General features: G+C 44.8%; 1 protein-coding gene across 1 annotated transcript; it reads right to left on the bottom strand.

Moving 5' to 3' along the window:
- Positions 1–18,236: 18,236 nt before the first annotated feature.
- Positions 18,237–19,196, bottom strand: LOC141147857 (olfactory receptor 1468-like). Its single transcript, XM_073635024.1, has one exon. It carries the CDS (start codon positions 19,194–19,196, stop codon positions 18,237–18,239), a length of 960 nt encoding a protein of 319 aa, XP_073491125.1.
- Positions 19,197–19,586: the final 390 nt, after the last annotated feature.

The raw sequence follows: 19,586 nt of genomic DNA, 5'->3' as shown, positions 1-19,586 counted from the left end.
GTCCCCATCAGAACCCCCCTTACAACAGAGTGTCCCCAACAGTGTCCTTCTTACATCAGAGTGTCCCTAACAGCACCCCCTTACATCAGAGTGTCCCCATCAGCACTCCTTACATCAGAGTGTCCCCATCAGCACCCCCTTCACACCAGAGTGTCCCCATCAGCACACCCTTACATTAGTGTCCCCATCAGCACCCCCTTCACATCAGGGTGTCCCCATCAGCACCCCTTTACATCAGAATGTCCCCACCAGCAACCCCCTTCACACCAGAGTGTCCCCATCAGCACCCCCTTCACATCAGAGTGTCCCCATCAGCACCCCTTCACACCAGAGTGTCCCCATCAGCAAGCCTCTTCACACCAGAGTGTCACCATCAGCACCCCCTTTACATCAGAGTGTCCCCATCAGCACCCCCTTAGATCAGAGTGTCCCTATTAGCACCCCTTGCATCAGAGTTTCCCCATCAGCACACCCTTACATCAGAGTGTCCCCAACAGTGTCCCCCTTACATCAGAGTTTCCCCATCAGCACACCCTTACATCAGAGTGTCCCTAACAGCAGCCCCCTTACATCAGAGTGTCCCCATCAGCATCCCCTTCACATCAGAGTGTCCCCATCAGCACACCCTTACATCAGTGTGACCATCAGCACCCCCCCTTCACATCAGAGTGTCCCCATCAGCACCCCCTTACATCAGAGTGTCCCCATCAGCAACCCCTTCACACCAGAGTGTCCCCATCAGCACCCCCCTTACATCTAAGTGTCCCCATCAGCACCCCATTACATCAGAGTGTCCCCAACAGCACCCCGTTCACTTTAGAGTAGGGATGAGCCGAACACCCCTGGTTCGGTTAGCACCAGAACATGCCGAACAGGCAAAAAATTTGACAGAACACACGAACACCGTTAATGTCTATGGGACACGAACATAAAAAATCAAAAGTGCTCATTTTAAAGTCTTATATGATATATAAGTTATTGTCATAAAAAGTGGTTGGGGACCCGGGTCCTGCCCCAGGGGATGTATCAATGCAAAAAAAGTTTTAAGAATGGCTGTTTTTTCAGGAGCAGTGATTTTAATAATGCTTAAAATGAAACAATAAAAATTAAATATTGCTTTAAATATCGTACCTGGGGGTGTCTATGGTATGTCTGTAAAGTTGCACAGTATTCCCATGTTTAGAACAGTACCACAGCAAAATGACATTTCTAAAGGAAGAAAGTCATTTAAGACTGATCGCGGCTGTAATAAATATATGATTATTAAGGAGAACCCCGAACCAAAAAAATAAATTTGCTTGGGGGTCCCCCAAAATCCATACCAGGCACTTCAGATCTGGAATGGAAATTAAGGGGAACCCTGTGCCAATTTTTTTTAAAAAATGGCATATGGTCCCCACCAAAATCCATACCAGACCCTTATCCAAGCACGCAACCTGGCAGGCCGCAGGAAAAGAGGGGGGACAAGAGAGCACCCCCCCTCCTCAACTGTACCAGGCCACATGCCCTTAAGATGGGGAGGGTGCTTTGGAGTATCCCCCCAAAGCACCTTGTCCCCATGTTGATAAGGACAAGGGCCTCATCCCCACAACCCTTGGCGGTGGTTGTGGGGGTATGGAAGCGGGGGGCTTATTGGAATCTGGAAGCCCCCTTTAACAAGGGGACCCCCAGATCCCGGCCTCCCCCTATGTGAATTGGTAATGGGGTACATTGTACCCCTACCATTTCACAAAAAAGCGTAAAAAATGGTAAAAAAAGTCAAGAGACAGCTTGGGACAAGTCCTTTATTAAAAAATTAAAACATAAAAATGTCCCGCGATGTAAATTCACGCTGCCCGATGGACCGAAAAAGACAAAAAAAGTGCAACTGTTCCTTCTCCATGGGAGTCTCCCACCGACTGACGCTTCTTCTGGGTGACAGTTCTTATATAGCTGAGGGCCGAGCCACCTGGTGACGTAAACGGGTGACCCCACCCCCCTCTGACGCCACGGGGAAGCCTTTACTTTAATTGCAATTCATTGAATATTTTAATTGTAAGGGATATATATATATATATATATATATATATATATATATATATATATATATATATATATATATATATATATATATACAGTGGGGCAAAAAAGTATTTAGTCAGCCACCAATTGTGCAAGTTCTCCCACTTAAAAAGATGAGAGAGGCCTGTAATTGTCATCATATGTATATCTCAACTATGAGAGACAAAATGTGGAAACAAATCCAGACAATCACATTGTCTGATTTTTGAAAGAATAAGAATATATTTGCAAATTATGGTGGAAAATAATTATTTTGTCAATATCAAAAGTTCATCTCAATACTTTGTTATATATCCTTTGTTGACAATGACAGAGGTCAAACGTTTTCTGTAAGTCTTCACAAGGTTGTCACACACTGTTGCTGGTATGTTGGCCCATTCCTCCATGCAGATCTCCTCTAGAGCATTGATGTTTTGGGGCTGTCACTGGGCAACACCCTCCAAATGTTTTCTATGGGGTTGAGATCTGGAGACTGGCTAGGCCACTTCAGGACCTTAAAATGCTTCTTACGAAGCCACTCCTTCATTGCCCGGGCGGTGTGTTTGGGATCATTGTCATGCTGAAAGACCCAGCCACATTTCATCTTCAATGCCCTTGCTGATGGGAGGAGGTTTGCACTCAAAATCTCACAATACATGGCCCCATTCATTCTTTCATGTACATGGATCAGTCGTCCTGTTCCCTTTGCAGAGAAACAGCCCCAAAGCATGATGTGGCCACCCCCAAGCTTCACAGTAGGTATTGTGTTCTTTGGTTGCAACTCAGTATTCTCCCTCCTTCAAACATGACGAGTTGTGTTTCTACCAAACAGTTCTACTTTGGTTTCATCTGACCATATGACATTCTACCAATCCTCTTCTGGATCATCCAAATGCTCTCTGGCAAACCTCAGATGGGCCCGAACATGTACTGGCTTAAACAGGGGGACACGTCTGGCACTGCAGAATCTGAGTCCCTGGCGGCGTAGTGTGTTACTGATGGTAGTCTTTATTACGTTGGTCCCAGCTCTCTGCAGGTCATTCACTAGGTCCCCTGTGTGGTTCTGGGATTTTTGCTCACCATTCTTATGATCATTTTGACCCAATGGGGTGAGATCTTGCGTGGAGCCCCAGATCGAGGGAGATTATCAGTGGTCTTGTATGTCTTCCATTTTCTAATTATTGCTAACACAGTGGATTTCTTCACACCAAGCTGCTTGCTCATTGCAGATTCAGTCTTCCCAGCCTGGTGCAGGTCTACAATTTTGTTTCTGGTGTGCTTCGACAGCTCTTTGGTCTTCACCATAGTGGAGTTTGGAGTGAGACTGTTTGAGGTAGTGGACAGGTGTCTTTTATACTGATAACAAGTTCAAACAGGTGCCATTAATACAGGTAATGAGTGGAGGACAGAGCAGCCTCCTAAAGAAGAAGCTACAGGTCTGTGAGAGCCAGTTAGCATGCCAACAATTAAACTAGAAGGCCATTCTGGCCACAGGAGTGTACAGCCAGGGTTAGATTAACATGGGGGCTATTGGAGCTGCAGCTCCAGGCCCCTTACCTTAAGATAGGCCCATTAAAAAAAAAACAGAGAAAATTGATTGACTTCGAGGGTCGTGGCTTGGTGACCAGGGGTCACATAGAGCCCAAATTTAGGGGGTAGCTGGAGGTCTACCCAACAATGGTCAAAATGTGGGGCTCCTATCCCCTATGGTCCTGGAGATACGGGGCTCCTTGTGCAGCCTGTCAGAAGCTACATAGAGAACAGCCAGTATAAATACAAGCTGTCACACTCTGTTTGCAGCAGATTGAGAGGATGAGCTCACAGTACCTCTCCTCACATCACACCCCCCTGCTGACAGACCTCTCTCCCCAGCCTATAGCCACACACCTTCTCACCTGCAGATTGTGGATGGGGGAATCACTCCCGCGGTGTTATTATGTTCTGTCGGTGGGGAGCCTTCTATACCCACACAATACAGTCATCAGTGTTGCTAACTATAGCTGGCAGCACTGATTGTTTTGGGAAAAACCCAACAGGCTGGTTGTACTCAAGTCGACTCAATTAATAGATAGCCCATACATAGATCAACTATGGTTGGTCTCTGCTTAATTGGCCTAATTTCAATTCATGTATGGCCGCTTAACCACTATGCAGTCCCTAAACATCCTTCCACAAACCTTTACATTTTTCCTTCCCAGATTCCTACATCCTTCTCACCTGTACATAGTGCCCACTGTCATACCCTCCACACTCCTCTCCTATACATAGTGCCCACTGTCATACCCTCCACACTCCTCTCCTATACATAGTGCCCACTGTCATACCTTCTGCACTCCTCTATTGTACATAATGCTCACTGTCATACCCTCCACATTCCTCTCCTGTACATACTGCCCACTGTCATATCCTCCACACTCCTCTCCTGTACATACCGCCCACTGTCATACTCCCCACACTCCTCTCCTGTACATTATGCTCACTGTCATACCCTCCACACTCTTCTCCTGTACATACTGCCCACTGTCATACCCTGCACACTCCTCTCCTGTACATACTGCCCACTGTCATACCCTCCACAGAACTCTCTTGTACATACCGATAAACTGTCATACCCTCCACACTCCTCTCCTGTGCATACTGCTCACTGTCATACTCCCCACACTCCTTTCCTGTACATACTGCTCACTGTCATACACTCCTCTCCTGTACATACTGCCCACGGTCATACCCTCCACACTCCTCTCCTGTACATACTGCCCACTGTCATACCATCCACACTCCTCTCCTGTACATACTGCCCATTGTCATACCCTCCACACTCCTCTCCTGTATATACTGCCAATAACCTTTTCTCCACACTCCTCTCCTGTACATACCACCCTTATAATACCTTCCACACTCCTCTCCTGTACATACTGCCCCCATCATACCCTCCACACTCCTCTCATGTACATACTGCCCACTGTCATACCCTCCACACTCCTCTCCTATACATAGTGCCCACTGTCATACCCTCCACACTCCTCTCCTATACATAGTGCCCACTGTCATACCTTCTGCACTCCTCTATTGTACATAATGCTCACTGTCATACCCTCCACATTCCTCTCCTGTACATACTGCCCACTGTCATATCCTCCACACTCCTCTCCTGTATATACCGCCCACTGTCATACTCCCCACACTCCTCTCCTGTACATTATGCTCACTGTCATACCCTCCACACTCTTCTCCTGTACATACTGCCCACTGTCATACCCTGCACACTCCTCTCCTGTACATACTGCCCACTGTCATACCCTCCACAGAACTCTCTTGTACATACCGATAAACTGTCATACCCTCCACACTCCTCTCCTGTGCATACTGCTCACTGTCATACTCCCCACACTCCTTTCCTGTACATACTGCCCACGGTCATACCCTCCACACTCCTCTCCTGTACATACTGCCCCCATCATACCCTCCACACTCCTCTCATGTACATACTGCCCACTGGCATACCCTCCACACTCCTCTCCTGTACATAGTGCCCACTGTTATACCCTCCACACCCCTCTCCTGTACACATAGGCGTGCGCAGCCTATTGCATTAGGGTGTGCACCCGAAAGCTCAAGCACACATACGTGCGTATATGTATGTATATTCAAAAGTATTGGGACGCCTGCCTTTACACACACATGAACTTTAATGACATCCCAGTCTTATGCTGGCCATACACTATACAGAAAATCGGCCGAACCCCTTTTCGAAAAACGAACGTTCGACCGTGACCGCAAACGATCGTGCCATCATATAATGACCGATAATCTGTTCAGTGGACATGAATAAATAATTTTGTGTTCGTTTTTTTACATATACCTAGTGCAGGCAGTTCGGACGGGAAACACATTAACCTTGCAATTTATCGTACGTTCGGCAGAAATTTTCCAAACATGCCGTTCGTTTTTTTTCCACAAAAACGTCACAAACGATTATCGATTTGTACCCACTAACTTGCCAAAAAACGAACGAAGTGTCCATACGAACGATTTTTCGGCCCATTTTTCGTATAGTGTATGGCCAGCATTAGTCCTTAGGGTTCAATACTGAGTTGGCCCACCCTTTGCAGCTATAACAGCTTCAACTCTTCTGGGTAGACTGTCCACAAGGTTTAGGAGTGTGTCTATGGGGATGTTTGATTATTCTTCCAGAAGGGCATTTGTGAGGTCAGGCACTGATGTTGGATGAGATGCCTGGGTCACAGTCCTCACTCGAATTCATCCCAAAGGTGTTCTATCAGGTTGAGGTCAGGACTCTGTGCAGGTCAGTCAAGTACCTCCACCCCCAAACTCACTCATCCATGTCTTTATGGACCTTTCTTTGTGCACTGGTCCAAATCATTTGGTTTAGGGGAAGGTTATGGTGTGGGGTTGCTTTTTACAGGGGTTGGGCTTGGCCCCTTAGTTCCAGTGAAGGTAATTCTTAAGACGTCAGCATACCAAGACATTTTGGACTATTTCATGCTCCCAACTTTGTGGGAACAGTTTGGGGACGGCCCCTTCCTGTTCCAAAATGTCTGCACACCAGTGCACAAAGCAAGGTCCATAAAGACATGTACTTAGCAGGGCTGGTGGGAAATAACTTCAAGTGCAATGATTCACATTATAACCGTAACTAAAACATATACAATTAAGCGTAACACTCTAAAAAATAAAAATTCCAAAGTGTGAACCTCCCAACTAAAAAGTTGTTGCACTTGAAGTTAATTTGTATTACAATTATCTGAAGAGGGGTTTCCACCATCCCTGCTAAGGCAGCACTGATGAGCACTAATAGGCTGCACTGATTGGCAGCACTGATTGGCAGCGTTGATGGGCACTAATTGGTAGCACTGATGTGCATAGATAGGTAGCACTGATTGGCACTGATAGGTGGCACTGATGGGTGGCACTGATGGACACTGATTGTCAGCACTGATTGGCACTGATAGGCGGCACTGATGGGCACTGATATGCATCATTGATGGGCTCTGATTGGTAGCACTTATGGGCAATGATAGGCTCTGATTCGCATCACTGATTGGCAGCACTGATGGACACTGATTGGCAGTACTGATGGACACTGATTGGCACTTATAGGCAGCACTGATGGACACTGATGGGCACTGATAGGCTGCACTGATCGGCACTGACTGGCAGCACTGATGAGCACTGATAGGTGGCACTGATAGGCAGCACTGATGGGCACTAATTGTCAACACTGGCATTGATAGGCAGAACTGATGGGCACTGATATGCAGCACTGATGGGCACTGAATGGCAGCACTAAGGGGCAGCACTTATGGGCACTGATTGGCACTGATAGGCAGCACTGATGGGCACTGATATGCAGCACTTATAGGCAGCATTGGTTGGCACTGATAGGCAGCATTGGTTGGCACCGATTGACAGCATTGGTTGGCACTAATTTACAGCATTAGTTGGCACTGATAGGCAGCACTGACTGGCACTGGTTGGCACTGATAGGCAGCATTGGTTGGCACTGATAGGCAGCACTGGTTTGCACTGATAGGCAGCAATGGTTGGCAATGGTTGGCACTGATAGGCAGCACTGATTGGCAGCATTGGTTGCACTGAAAAGCAGCACTGGCACTGATTGGCAGCATTGGTTGGCACTGATAGGCAGCATTAGTTGGCACTGATAGGCAGCACTGGTCTGCACTGATAGGCAGCACTGGTTTGCACTGGTTGGCACTGATAGGCAGAATTGGTTGGCACTGATAAGCAGCACTGGCACAGATAGGCGGTACTGGTTGGCACTGATTGGCAGCATTGGTTGGCACTGATTGGCAGCATTGGTTGGTACTGATTGGCAGCATTGGTTGGCACTGATAGGCAGAATTGGTTGGCACTGATAAGCAGCACTGGCACGGATAGGCAGTACTGGTTTGCACTGATAGGCAGCATTGGTTGGCACTGATAAGCAGCACTGGCACTGATAGGCAGCATTGGTTGGCACTGATAAGCAGCACTGACACTGATAGGCAGCATTGGTTGGCACTGATAGGCAGCACTGGTTTGCACTGATTGGCACTGATAGGCAGAATTGGTTGGCACTGATAAGCAGCACTGGCACTGATTGGCAGTACTGGTTGGCACTGATTGGCAGCATTGGTTTGCACTGATTGGCAGCATTGGTTGGCACTGATAGGCAGCATTGGGTGGCACAGATAGGTGAGAGGAGGTGTTTCAGATTCAGGAGATTGTGAGAATTGCCAGAGCTGTTCAGTGTATGAAACTGTCAGATAATGACACTGCATGCAGGGAGAGAGACCAGCTGTTAAATGTCAGCGGTGATGTTGGTGGTGGACGGGACTGAAAAGTTACCAAACACCAGCCAATAGGATGCGTCTGGGCGGGCCGCTACATTTCCCTGGCTCCGCCCCCTCTCTGAAGCAGCCCAATCATTGGCTGGTGTTGGCGCTTGGTCCCGCCCACCCCCGACATTGCGGCTGAGCTGTGATGACCTACAACTCAGCCGCGATGTCGGGGGTGGGCGGGACCAAGTGCTATAAACACCAGCCAATGTTTGAGCTGCTTCAGAGAGGGGTGGGGCCACATAAATGTAGCCGCCCGCCCAGACCCCATCCCATTGGCTGGTGTTTAATGGCCGTTCGGTCCCGCCCACCCCCGACATCACCCCGACATTTTGACAGCTGGTGTCTCTCCCTGCTTGCAGTGTCATTAGCTGACAGTTTCATACACTGAACAGCTCTGGCAATTCTCACAATCTGCTGCCTGTGAAACTGTTCCAGAGGCAGCGCGGGCCACACACTCTCTTGGATGCAGCATTTTGGGGCAAATCTCTGGCGACAGCACGGGGTGATTAGGGTGTGCCCAGGCACACCCGGCACACCCCGTGCGCACGCCTATGCCTGTACATAGTGCTCACTGTCATACCCTCCACATTCCTCTCCCTCACCTGCACATACTTCCTACTTTTATACCATCCATACTCCTTCCCTACACACAAAAACAGTTCTTTAAAATGATATTGAATATCCTCAATGTTACCAGCTCTAGAATGTGCACACTTTTGTTCCATCTTCACCCTGTCTTCCTTCCGGGTTCTGTGCCTTCGGTCACTTGCCTTGGCCGGGCTGTGTTGCTGTAATTTCCACGCATGCTCGTTCGCATCCTCTCTCTCTCTCCAATCCCCCCTCCCTTACCCCTCACCCCTCTCTCACCCCCTTTCTCTCTCTCTCTCATCCTCCCTCTCTCTATTTAATTTCATTTGTTATAACAAAATATTGTTTGCATTTTTAATTTTTTTTTTTTTTTTTAATAAAATGCCCCACCATAATCCTCAGCACCAGGCCCATGATGTTCTTAATCCGGCCCTGTGTACAGCCAGTACTCTGTAAATATGTCTTATCAATCATTTGTTTTTGCACAATGAAAAGTCCTTTTGTAATGAAAAAAGCTGCTCAGCTATTATATTCTCCACAATGGAGTTTTTGCCTCTTTGGCCAGGACTACCTCCACCTAAGAGTGTGGAGGTTCCAGGTTAAAGGTGATAGCAGGTATGGTTAGTGATCAAAATATTAATCAAAAGAGAGGAGACTGTAAAGGAAATTTGTAAGTTCTGTATATAATTGTATTCTATTGTGTATGTATTGCACACTACCCTCACTGTGCACACAGCATTAATAATGTTTTCATTACATGTTTGCATTCTTTCGAGTCCTGATTAGAATTAGCCTGCCTATGTTACGCCCCTTGTTACAATAAACGTACAATTGTAATATATATGTGATACCTACGTAATCATGTGTATAAAAACCTTCACTTGCATCATAATAAAGCAGAACAGTTATTTGGAAAGATGCAGAGTGTATCTTTTGTGTCTCTTCCCTACTGCAGTAGTTATTATTAATTTGGAACCACTAATCAATATGGGGATAGTCTTTCCATGTCACCTCAACATGAGGAGGATGCTTTGGGATCGCCCCCAAAGCACCTTGTCCCCATGTTGATGGGGACAAAGGCCTCATCCCCACAACCCTTGCCCGGTGGTTGTGGGGGTCTGTGGGCAGGGGGCTTATCGGAATCTGTAAGCTCCCTTTAAGAAGGGGAATCCCAGATCCCAGCCACCCCCCCATGTGAATGGGTATCAGGTACATTGTACCCCTACACATTTACCAAAAAAAGTGTCAAAATATTAAAAATGACGAGACAATTTGAGACAAGTCCTTTATTAAAAAAAAAAACTGTCCTGCGATGTCTATCCATCTTCGCTGACTGAAGCCTCTTCGCAATGACAGCTGTTATATAACTGAGGCGGGGCCACCTGGTGACGTAAACAGGTGACCCCGCCCCCTCTGACGTTATGTGTCACATAACATCAGAAGGGGGCTGGGTCACCCATTTACGTCTCCGGGTGGCCCCGCCCTCAGCTATATAACAGCTGTCATTGCGAAGAGGCTTTAGTCAGTGGGAGCCTCCCATGGAGGCAGAGTTTTTTCTGTTTTTTCTTTTTTTATCGGGTCGCCAGACGCTGTGATCGAAGATGGATGGACATCGCGGGACAGTTTTTTTTTAAATAAAGCTCAATTTTTATATTCTGACACTTTTTTTAGTGAATGAGTAGGGGTACAATGTACCTGATACCCATTCACATGGGGGGTGGGATCTGGGGGTCCCCTTGTTAAAGGGGGCTTCCAGATTCCAATAAGCCCCCACCCACAGACCCCCACAACCACCGGGCAAGGGTTGTGGGGATGAGGCCCTTGTCCCCATCAACATGGGGACAAGGTGCTTTGGGGGCGACACCCAAAGCATCCTTCCCATGTTGAGGGTATGTGGCCTGGTACAGTTCAGGAGGGGGGCGCTCTCTCGTCTCCGCTCTTTTCCTGCAGGTTGCGTGCTTGGATAAGGGTCTGGCATGGATTTTGGGGGGACCTCAATGCCATTTTTTTTAATTTTCATGCAGGGTTCCCCTTAATATCCATACCAGACCTGAAGGGCCTGGTAATGGACTGGGGGGGAACCCATGCCATTTTTTTCAATGAGTTTTATCTATATTGCCCAGACTCAACAATTCATTACAGTCGCAATCAGTTTTAAATTACTTTTTTTCCTTTAGAAATGTCATTTTGCTGTGGTAATGTTCTAAACATGGGAAAATGTTAAAACATTAGGAGAAGGAGCCCAGGGTGGCGCTAAAGAGCTAAAAAACCACATAGTACGTCTAGTACATCACTGCGTTCAAAATTGTTGGCCAACATTTGTGTGACCGTGTGTATGCAAGACAAGTTTGAGCCAACATCCTTCAGACAAAATTCCACGGTTTTGTTGGCCAACAATCCGATCGTGTGTACGAGGCATTTAACTTTTGCGCAAACCAATCAATATATGCTTATTGCAATTTTTTACCAAAAATATACTATAGACACCCCCCATTCATGATATTTAAAGGAATATTTCATTTTTATTGTTCGACTTTAAGCATTATTAAAATCACTGCTCCCGATAAAAACAGCCGTTTTTAAAACTTTTTTTTTGCATTGATCCATGTCCCCTGGGGCAGGACCCGGGTCCCCAAACACTTTTTATGACAATAACTTGCATATAAGCCTTTAAAATGAGCACTTTCAGTTTTTCATGTTAGTGTCCCATAGACTTTAACGGCATTTTGTGGCTTTCGAATTAGCCGCGAACGCCACATATTGTTCACTGTTCGGCGAACTGGCGAAAACCTGATGTTCGACTCGAACATTGGGCTCATGCCTACTGTATAGTCAATGACTGGAGACTTAAAGCGATATGTACAATTGATAACTACTCTCCTAACTTTACACACACACAGATCCCAGTTCTCTCAGGGGAGTAGAGACAGATCGTGTGTTTATACTAAGTATGAACACTGATCTCTCTCTCCTCCTAGACAGTCCCATCCCCCCTACAGTTAGAACACGCTGAGGGAACACAGGTAACCCCTTGTTCGCCCCCTAGTGTTAACCCCTTCCCTGCCAGTGACATTTATACAGTAATCAGTGCATTTTTTTAGCACTGATCGCTGTATAATTGTCAATGGTCCCAAAAATGTGTCAAAAGTGTCCAATTTGTCCGCCGCGATATCGCAGTCCCGATAAAAATCGCAGTATGCCGCCATTACTAGTAAAGAAAAAAAAAATAATAATAAAAATGCCATAAATCTATCCCCTATTTTGTAGACACTATAGCCCTGTACACACGATCAGACTTTCCGATGGGAAATGTTGGATGTCAAGCTGCTGGCGGAAAATCCGACCGTGTGTATGCTCCATCGGACAATTGCTGTCCGACTTTCCGCCAACAAATGTTGGCTAGCATGTCTTCAGATTTTCCGCCGTCAAATGTGTGTTGTCGGATTTTCCGATCGTGTGTACACAAGTCCATCGGACAAACGTCCAAAGTACAAACACGCATGCTGAGAAACAGAAGCGGTCGGTTTTGTATTGTATTTTTTAAAATGTAACTGCCTACTCCCAAACTGTCATTTGAAGTAAAACACATAGCCAAGTATTATTCTCCACAATTTTTTTATTGTGCATTAAAAAAAAGAAAACAAATAAAATTAGACATGCTATCTGCCAATAGAACTTAACCAAAAAGTGCATTCTATGCATGCAAAAATATAGAAAATACACCAAATCAAATCATTATTCAACCAAGGCCAATAATAAAATAACACATTATCTCTTCCGATTCCGCAACATGTCTGGTTGACGAACGGCCGTTCAGAAACAAACTGAAAAGCCCAAAATGAAAAGCGCTAAATGAAAAACGCAATAAGAAAAGCGCGAATACACACTCACCAAACTTCTACTAACAGGAAATTAGGAGAAGGAGCCCAGGGTGGCGCTAAAGAGCTGAAAAACCACGTAGTACGTCTAGTACATCACTACGTTCGTAACTGTTGGCCAACATTTGTGTGACCGTGTGTATGCAAGACTAGTTTGAGCCAACACCCTTCAGACAAAATTCCACGGTTTTGTTGGCCAACAATCCGATCATGTGTACGAGGCATTTAACTTTTGCGCAAACCAATCAATATATGCTTATTCAATTTTTTACCAAAAATATGTAGAAGAATACATGAAGTGGTTAAAGTGATTGTAAACCTCAGACATGAAATACTGTATGAACAAAGCAATATACCTCTATAGTGTGTACTTAATTGTCTCAACCAGTTGCAGACCGCCCCTCGTATTTTTCTCCCCTTTCCCTTCTTTCCTCCAGACTGTATTTATTAAGTTCCTGAAGTCACTCTCGATATGTTTTATCCCCCAAACCTTCACCATTTGTATTATCCGTCTCCGGACTTGTTCTATTTTGTTAATATCTTTCTGTAAGAGAGGTCTTCAGAACTGGACACGGTATTCTAAATGAGGTCTCACTAAAGATCTATATAGAGGAATCAGGACCTCCTTCCTCCTGCTGGTGATCCCTCTAGTGATATAAAGATCTATATAGAGGAATCAGGACTTCCTTCTTCCTGCTGGTGATCCCTCTAGTGATATAAAGATCTATATAGAGGAATCAGGACCTCCTTCCTCCTGCTGGTGATCCCTCTAGTGATATAAAGATCTATATAGAGGAATCAGGACCTCCTTCCTCCTGCTGGTGACCCCTCTAGTGATATAAAGATCTATATAGAGGAATCAGGACCTCCTTCCTCCTGCTGGTGATCCCTCTAGTGATATAAAGATCTATATAGAGGAATCAGGACTTCCTTCTTCCTGCTGGTGATCCCTCTAGTGATATAAAGATCTATATAGAGGAATCAGGACCTCCTTCCTCCTGCTGGTGATCCCTCTAGTGATATAAAGATCTATATAGAGGAATCAGGACCTCCTTCCTCCTGCTGGTGACCCCTCTAGTGATATAAAGATCTATATAGAGGAATCAGGACCTCCTTCCTCCTGCTGGTGACCCCTCTAGTGATATAAAGATCTATATAGAGGAATCAGGACCTCCTTCCTCCTGCTTGTGATCCCTCTAGTGATATAAAGATCTATATAGAGGAATCAGGACCTCCTTCCTCCTGCTTGTGATCCCTCTAGTGATATAAAGATCTATATAGAGGAATCAGGACCTCCTTCCTCCTGCTGGTGATCCCTCTAGTGATATAAAGATCTATATAGAGGAATCAGGACCTCCTTCCTCCTGCTGGTGATCCCTCTAGTGATATAAAGATCTATATAGAGGAATCAGGACCTCCTTCCTCCTGCTGGTGATCCCTCTAGTGATATAAAGATCTATATAGAGGAATCAGGACCTCCTTCCTCCTGCTGGTGATCCCTCTAGTGATATAAAGATCTATATAGAGGAATCAGGACCTCCTTCCTCCTGCTGGTGATCCCTCTAGTGATATAAAGATCTATATAGAGGAATCAGGACCTCCTTCCTCCTGCTGGTGATCCCTCTAGTGATATAAAGATCTATATAGAGGAATCAGGACCTCCTTCCTCCTGCTGGTGATCCCTCTAGTGATATAAAGATCTATATAGAGGAATCAGGACCTCCTTCCTCCTGCTTGTGATCCCTCTAGTGATATAAAGATCTATATAGAGGAATCAGGACCTCCTTCCTCCTGCTAGTTACCCCTCTAGTGATATAAAGATCTGTATAGAGGAATCAGGACCTCCTTCCTCCTGCTGGTGACCCCTCTACTGATATAAAGATCTATATAGAGGAATCAGGACCTCCTTCCTCCTGCAGGTGATCCCTCTAGTGATATAAAGATCTATATAGAGGAATCAGGACCTCCTTCCTCCTGCTTGTGATCCCTCTAGTGATATAAGGATCTACAGTATATAGAGGAATCAGGACCTCCTTCCTCCTGCTTGTGATCCCTCTAGTGATATAAAGATCTATATAGAGGAATCAGGACCTCCTTCCTCCTGCTGGTGATCCCTCTAGTGATATAAAGATCTATATAGAGGAATCAGGACCTCCTTCCTCCTGCTGGTGATCCCTCTAGTGATATAAAGATCTATATAGAGGAATCAGGACCTTCTTCCTCCTGCTGGTGATCCCTCTAGTGATATAAAGATCTATATAGAGGAATCAGGATCTCCTTCCTCCTGCTGGTGATCCCTCTAGTGATATAAAGATCTATATAGAGAAATTAGGACCTCCTTCCTCCTGCTTGTGATCCCTCTAGTGATGCATCCTTGTATTCTATTTGTTTTCCCCACTGCCTGGTCACACTGTTTTCTCATTTTTCAATCATCTGAAATAAGCACCCCCAAATCTTTTTCTTCTGTAGTGCTGACTAACACTGTACCCCCAATTTTATACTCTCTCAAGGGATTCTTTTTCCCTAGGTGCATTATTTTACATTTAGAAACGTTGACCTGCAGTCTCCACTGCTTTGGCCAATCATCCAGCAATGCCAAATCATGTTCCATGTTACAGACACCTCCCGGGATATCAACCCTATTACACACCTTTGTGTCATCAGCAAAAAAACACACTTTACCCAACAAACCTTTAGGTATATCACTTACATATAAGTTAAATAAAGCCGGACCCAGTACAGAGCCTTGTGGTACCCCCCTAGTGACTGGTCTCTGTTCTGAGTGAACCCCATTTACAACCACACTCTGGGATCTATCCTTTAGACAACTGCATAGCCACTGAACCACCCAAGGGTTAAGTCCTAGCTTGTACAACTTTTGTATTAGATCATTATGTGGAACTGTGTCAAATGCCTTGTCAAAAAATTCAATCAGATGACATGATCTGCCCTCAGTAAAGCTAAGTTGCTTTGGGTCCAGCAAGCTGTGTATTTTTAGGTGATCAATGATCCTTCTTTTCAGGAGTGATTCCATTAACTTGACTACAACTGATGTTAAACTCACTGGCCTGTAATTTCCAGCTTCTACCTTGCTGCCCTTCTTGTGGATAGGTATCATATTAGTCATGGGGAACTTCTCCTGTTAGAAGAGATTGATTAAAAAAGTTCTGTTAATGGTCCAACACTATATCTCAAAGATATCTTAGAACTCTGGGACGAATACCATCAGGGCCCATTGCTTTATTTAGCTTTAACCAAGCCAGTTCCTCTTCTACTTCTGTCCCCAGAAATCCTAGAATTGAACTGTTATGACTAGAACCAATATGATTCCCCAACTTGTTATCATTATTGCAATTTATTTCTAAGAAAATTGAACAGAAGTAATTGTTTAAATGGAATGTAGAGACGAAAGGGCTGCAGATAAACAGGTACAGCTTATACAGAAGGATTAGTTTTATCTCTGTGTATCAGCTGGGGCCAGTCACTTCACTGGGTATATGTAAAAGTTTACAACCACTAAGTGCTAAAACTTTTGCTACTTAAAGCGAAGTTCCAGGCATTTTATAAACTCCCCCCCTCACGTTCGTGATCACTTCCTGTATTCTCATTGCATTTTTTTTTACGAGCAGTGCAAATACCTTTATTTTGGTTGTAATCCCCCACTTCCTCAGTTTTTCACTGCGGCGAGGTACATCATGTCTGTCCACCCATTGGCTCCTGGGATATGAGTTTCATCAATCCCAGTAGTCAAGGTGCCTCCGCCGCAGCTTGTAGCATCGCGCCACGCTTTTCTTGTTTATGCGCATGTGCAAGATCGGGAGGTGCATGCTGGGTAACCAGCAGCGCTGTATCCCGGAACAAGTTACCAATGGGCTTCAGCTGCCCACACTGAAGATGGAAGTGCGCTGGGGGGAAAAAAAAAACTGGAACTTTGCTTTAAAACTTGTTCTCTTTGGATGTGTGGTGTCCATTCAAGATTCCAAGTGGTTTAAGTATGCTAATGTACACCAACCAAAACAAAAGTAATGGGTATAGCAAAAGTGCACTATAAAGTTAGAAAATACTCCCTAATGCTCCCTAACTGGGTCGTGGATAGTAGAGGCACTCAAGATACTTGAAGTGGAAGGAAGGCTGGACCTCCTATACAGCGAGATGGAAGCTGTATATACATATCTCACTAATTAATGCCAAGGACTATGGTGATGGGAAAGATGTGAATGTCCATGAGGTCTTTTGACATCCCGGTTCACAGATGTATTGTCATTTTCCATTGAATAAGATGATATAACATCATTGCATTCCACTACCTCAGGATCTGCCATTCATGCATTTATAAGTGAGCATGGTAAAGCACATGCAGCAATAAATTCTCTGTCAATGGTCACAGTAAATGCAGACTTGGTCACACTGAAAAGTGGAACAACATCTTAAATCAGGGACAACACTTCCTGTTGGCAGTGGAAGCGCTTAGTTAATGGTCACAGGTGTATACCCTTCCATCTGCCCCCTATATGAATGTACTGGATTATCATATGGACATCTGATGGCTGCAAGTCTGATAGATATAACTTGGTTGGTATTTTACTGTTCCCATAGACCAGGGATATGCAATTAGCGGACCTCCAGCTGTTGCAGAACTACAAGTCCCATGAGGCGTAGGAAGACTCTGACAGCCACAAGCATGACACCTAGAGGCAGAGCATGATGGGACTTGTAGTTTTGCAACATCTGGAGGTCCGCTAATTGCATATCCTTGCCATAGACCATATACACCTTCCGAGATTCCCGATTCCCTGATCACTCAAGGGTTTCTGAGGGTGATGTCTCCAGATTACAATCCGTGGTGGAGTGGATATGGGCCACTTAGTCCTTCATTCCCAGAGGGAGCATGCTGCACCTGATCTAGCTCATCATCCCACAATGGCAGGGCCTTCCGCATTCGACGTCACGCAACGCATGTAATCTGAGTAGAAGTATTGTACTTTGTGGGTTTATTGTTTGATATCAATAAAATATATTTTTGATTAGACATTGCTCTAGTATTGCCCTTTGTTACCATATATAACCCTTATGTCTCCCCCAATGACTGTCATTGGGGTATGTGTATGTTTTTTTGCTAACTATGCTAATTGCCTAAACATCAGCCATGAGCTTGAGTTTCTTTTGTAAAACCAGCTCCCAGCTTTTTTGCAACAGTGATCAGGTAGCTGTAGAGCTGTCTGATCCCTTTTACTGGACTTGTGTGGTGCAGTTATTCTACAGGACCTCTTCTTTCAGAAAATATATAATCTTTTGGGTGTTTTAAGTAATTAGCTAAAAATTGAGATTTTAACATGTTTGCAAACATTTTTTTTTAAAAGGTTTCTTTTTAGTGTTTTAATTTGGTTGTCAAGGTTTGTCTTATAGCCGCCTTGATATCCTTGTTCCTCAGGGTGTATATAAAAGGATTCGCTAGTGGGGTGATCACCGTATAAAGCAGTGATAGAACTTTGTTCACCATTACAAAATTTCCAGGTGAAACCAAATAGACCATAATCAAGGTGGTGTAATAGATGGAGACAACTCCGAGGTGGGAACTGCAGGTGGAGAAGGCTTTCTCTTTGCCTTTGACTGATGAGATCCTAGCAATGGCTCTGATGATGAAAACATAGGTAGTGATGATTATGAGGAAAGGAAGCACAGAGGCTGAAAATGAAAGAAAAGACACAACCAGTTCAACGGTGGCAGAATTGGAACAAGACAGCTTTAGTATTGGTAGAAGGTCACAATAAAAATGATCAATAATATTGTCTTCACAGAAATACAAAGTTTTCACTTCACTTAAAGAGATTGTCATAATCAGGAATGCCAAAGCCCAGCAGATAAGGATCAGACAAACACAGAACCTCGGGCTCATAATCAATATGTAATGAAGAGGTTTGCAGATGGCCAAATATCTATCGTAGGACATTGCCGAGAGGAGGAAACTCTCTGTCACAGCAAATATACCAAATAGGAAAAATTGCATGAAACAGCCAGCGAGGGAAAAAAATGCCCCATTTCTAAATAGGATGTAGAGCATGGGAGGAACAATATTGCTGGTGAACAGCATTTCCGACAGTGACAGATTGGAGAGGAGCACATACATAGGAGACTGTGAAAGTTTAGAGATGAAAACTAATAAGATGATCATGAGGTTGCAAGTCAGAGTCACAACATAGGTGACCATGAACAGGGCGAAGAGGACAAGCCTGTAGTTTTGGTGGATCCTCAACCCAACAATAAAGACATTATTAATCGATGATTTATTCTGAACCTCTGGCAAGTGTTGATGGGTAAATTGGTCCATGCTGTCAATAAATAAGAAATACATGCAAATTGAACTTACAGTTTCATGAAGAGTTTCTTGCCATACCACTCAAGGGGGTCTGAACCCCAGAAAGAAAGCAATAATATTGTGCTTGTTCCAAAAACTAACTAAATTGTTGACCAGCTATTGAGGTGAGGTGGGTTAAAGTCAGACAAATGTAAATGATCTTGGGTTCACCTTGGCATTAAAATAATAGGAAACAACCCATCCCCATAAAGAAGAGAGCTCATCGTTACCTTTCCCTCCACCTACTTTTTTATAAACATACAGCTGCTTGAAATATCATCATCACTAGACAATTCCTGGTCCTCCTCTGTACCCAGTGGTTCCTCCTGATGGCCCATACATTACTGAAGGACAGATTACTGA

This window comes from Aquarana catesbeiana, linkage group LG06 (assembly GCF_042186555.1).
Source record: "Aquarana catesbeiana isolate 2022-GZ linkage group LG06, ASM4218655v1, whole genome shotgun sequence".
In the NCBI taxonomy this organism is placed as follows: Eukaryota; Metazoa; Chordata; class Amphibia; order Anura; family Ranidae; genus Aquarana; species Aquarana catesbeiana.
The sequence above is the reverse complement of the archived record's forward strand: the minus strand, read 5'-3'. Positions and strand labels throughout refer to the sequence as shown.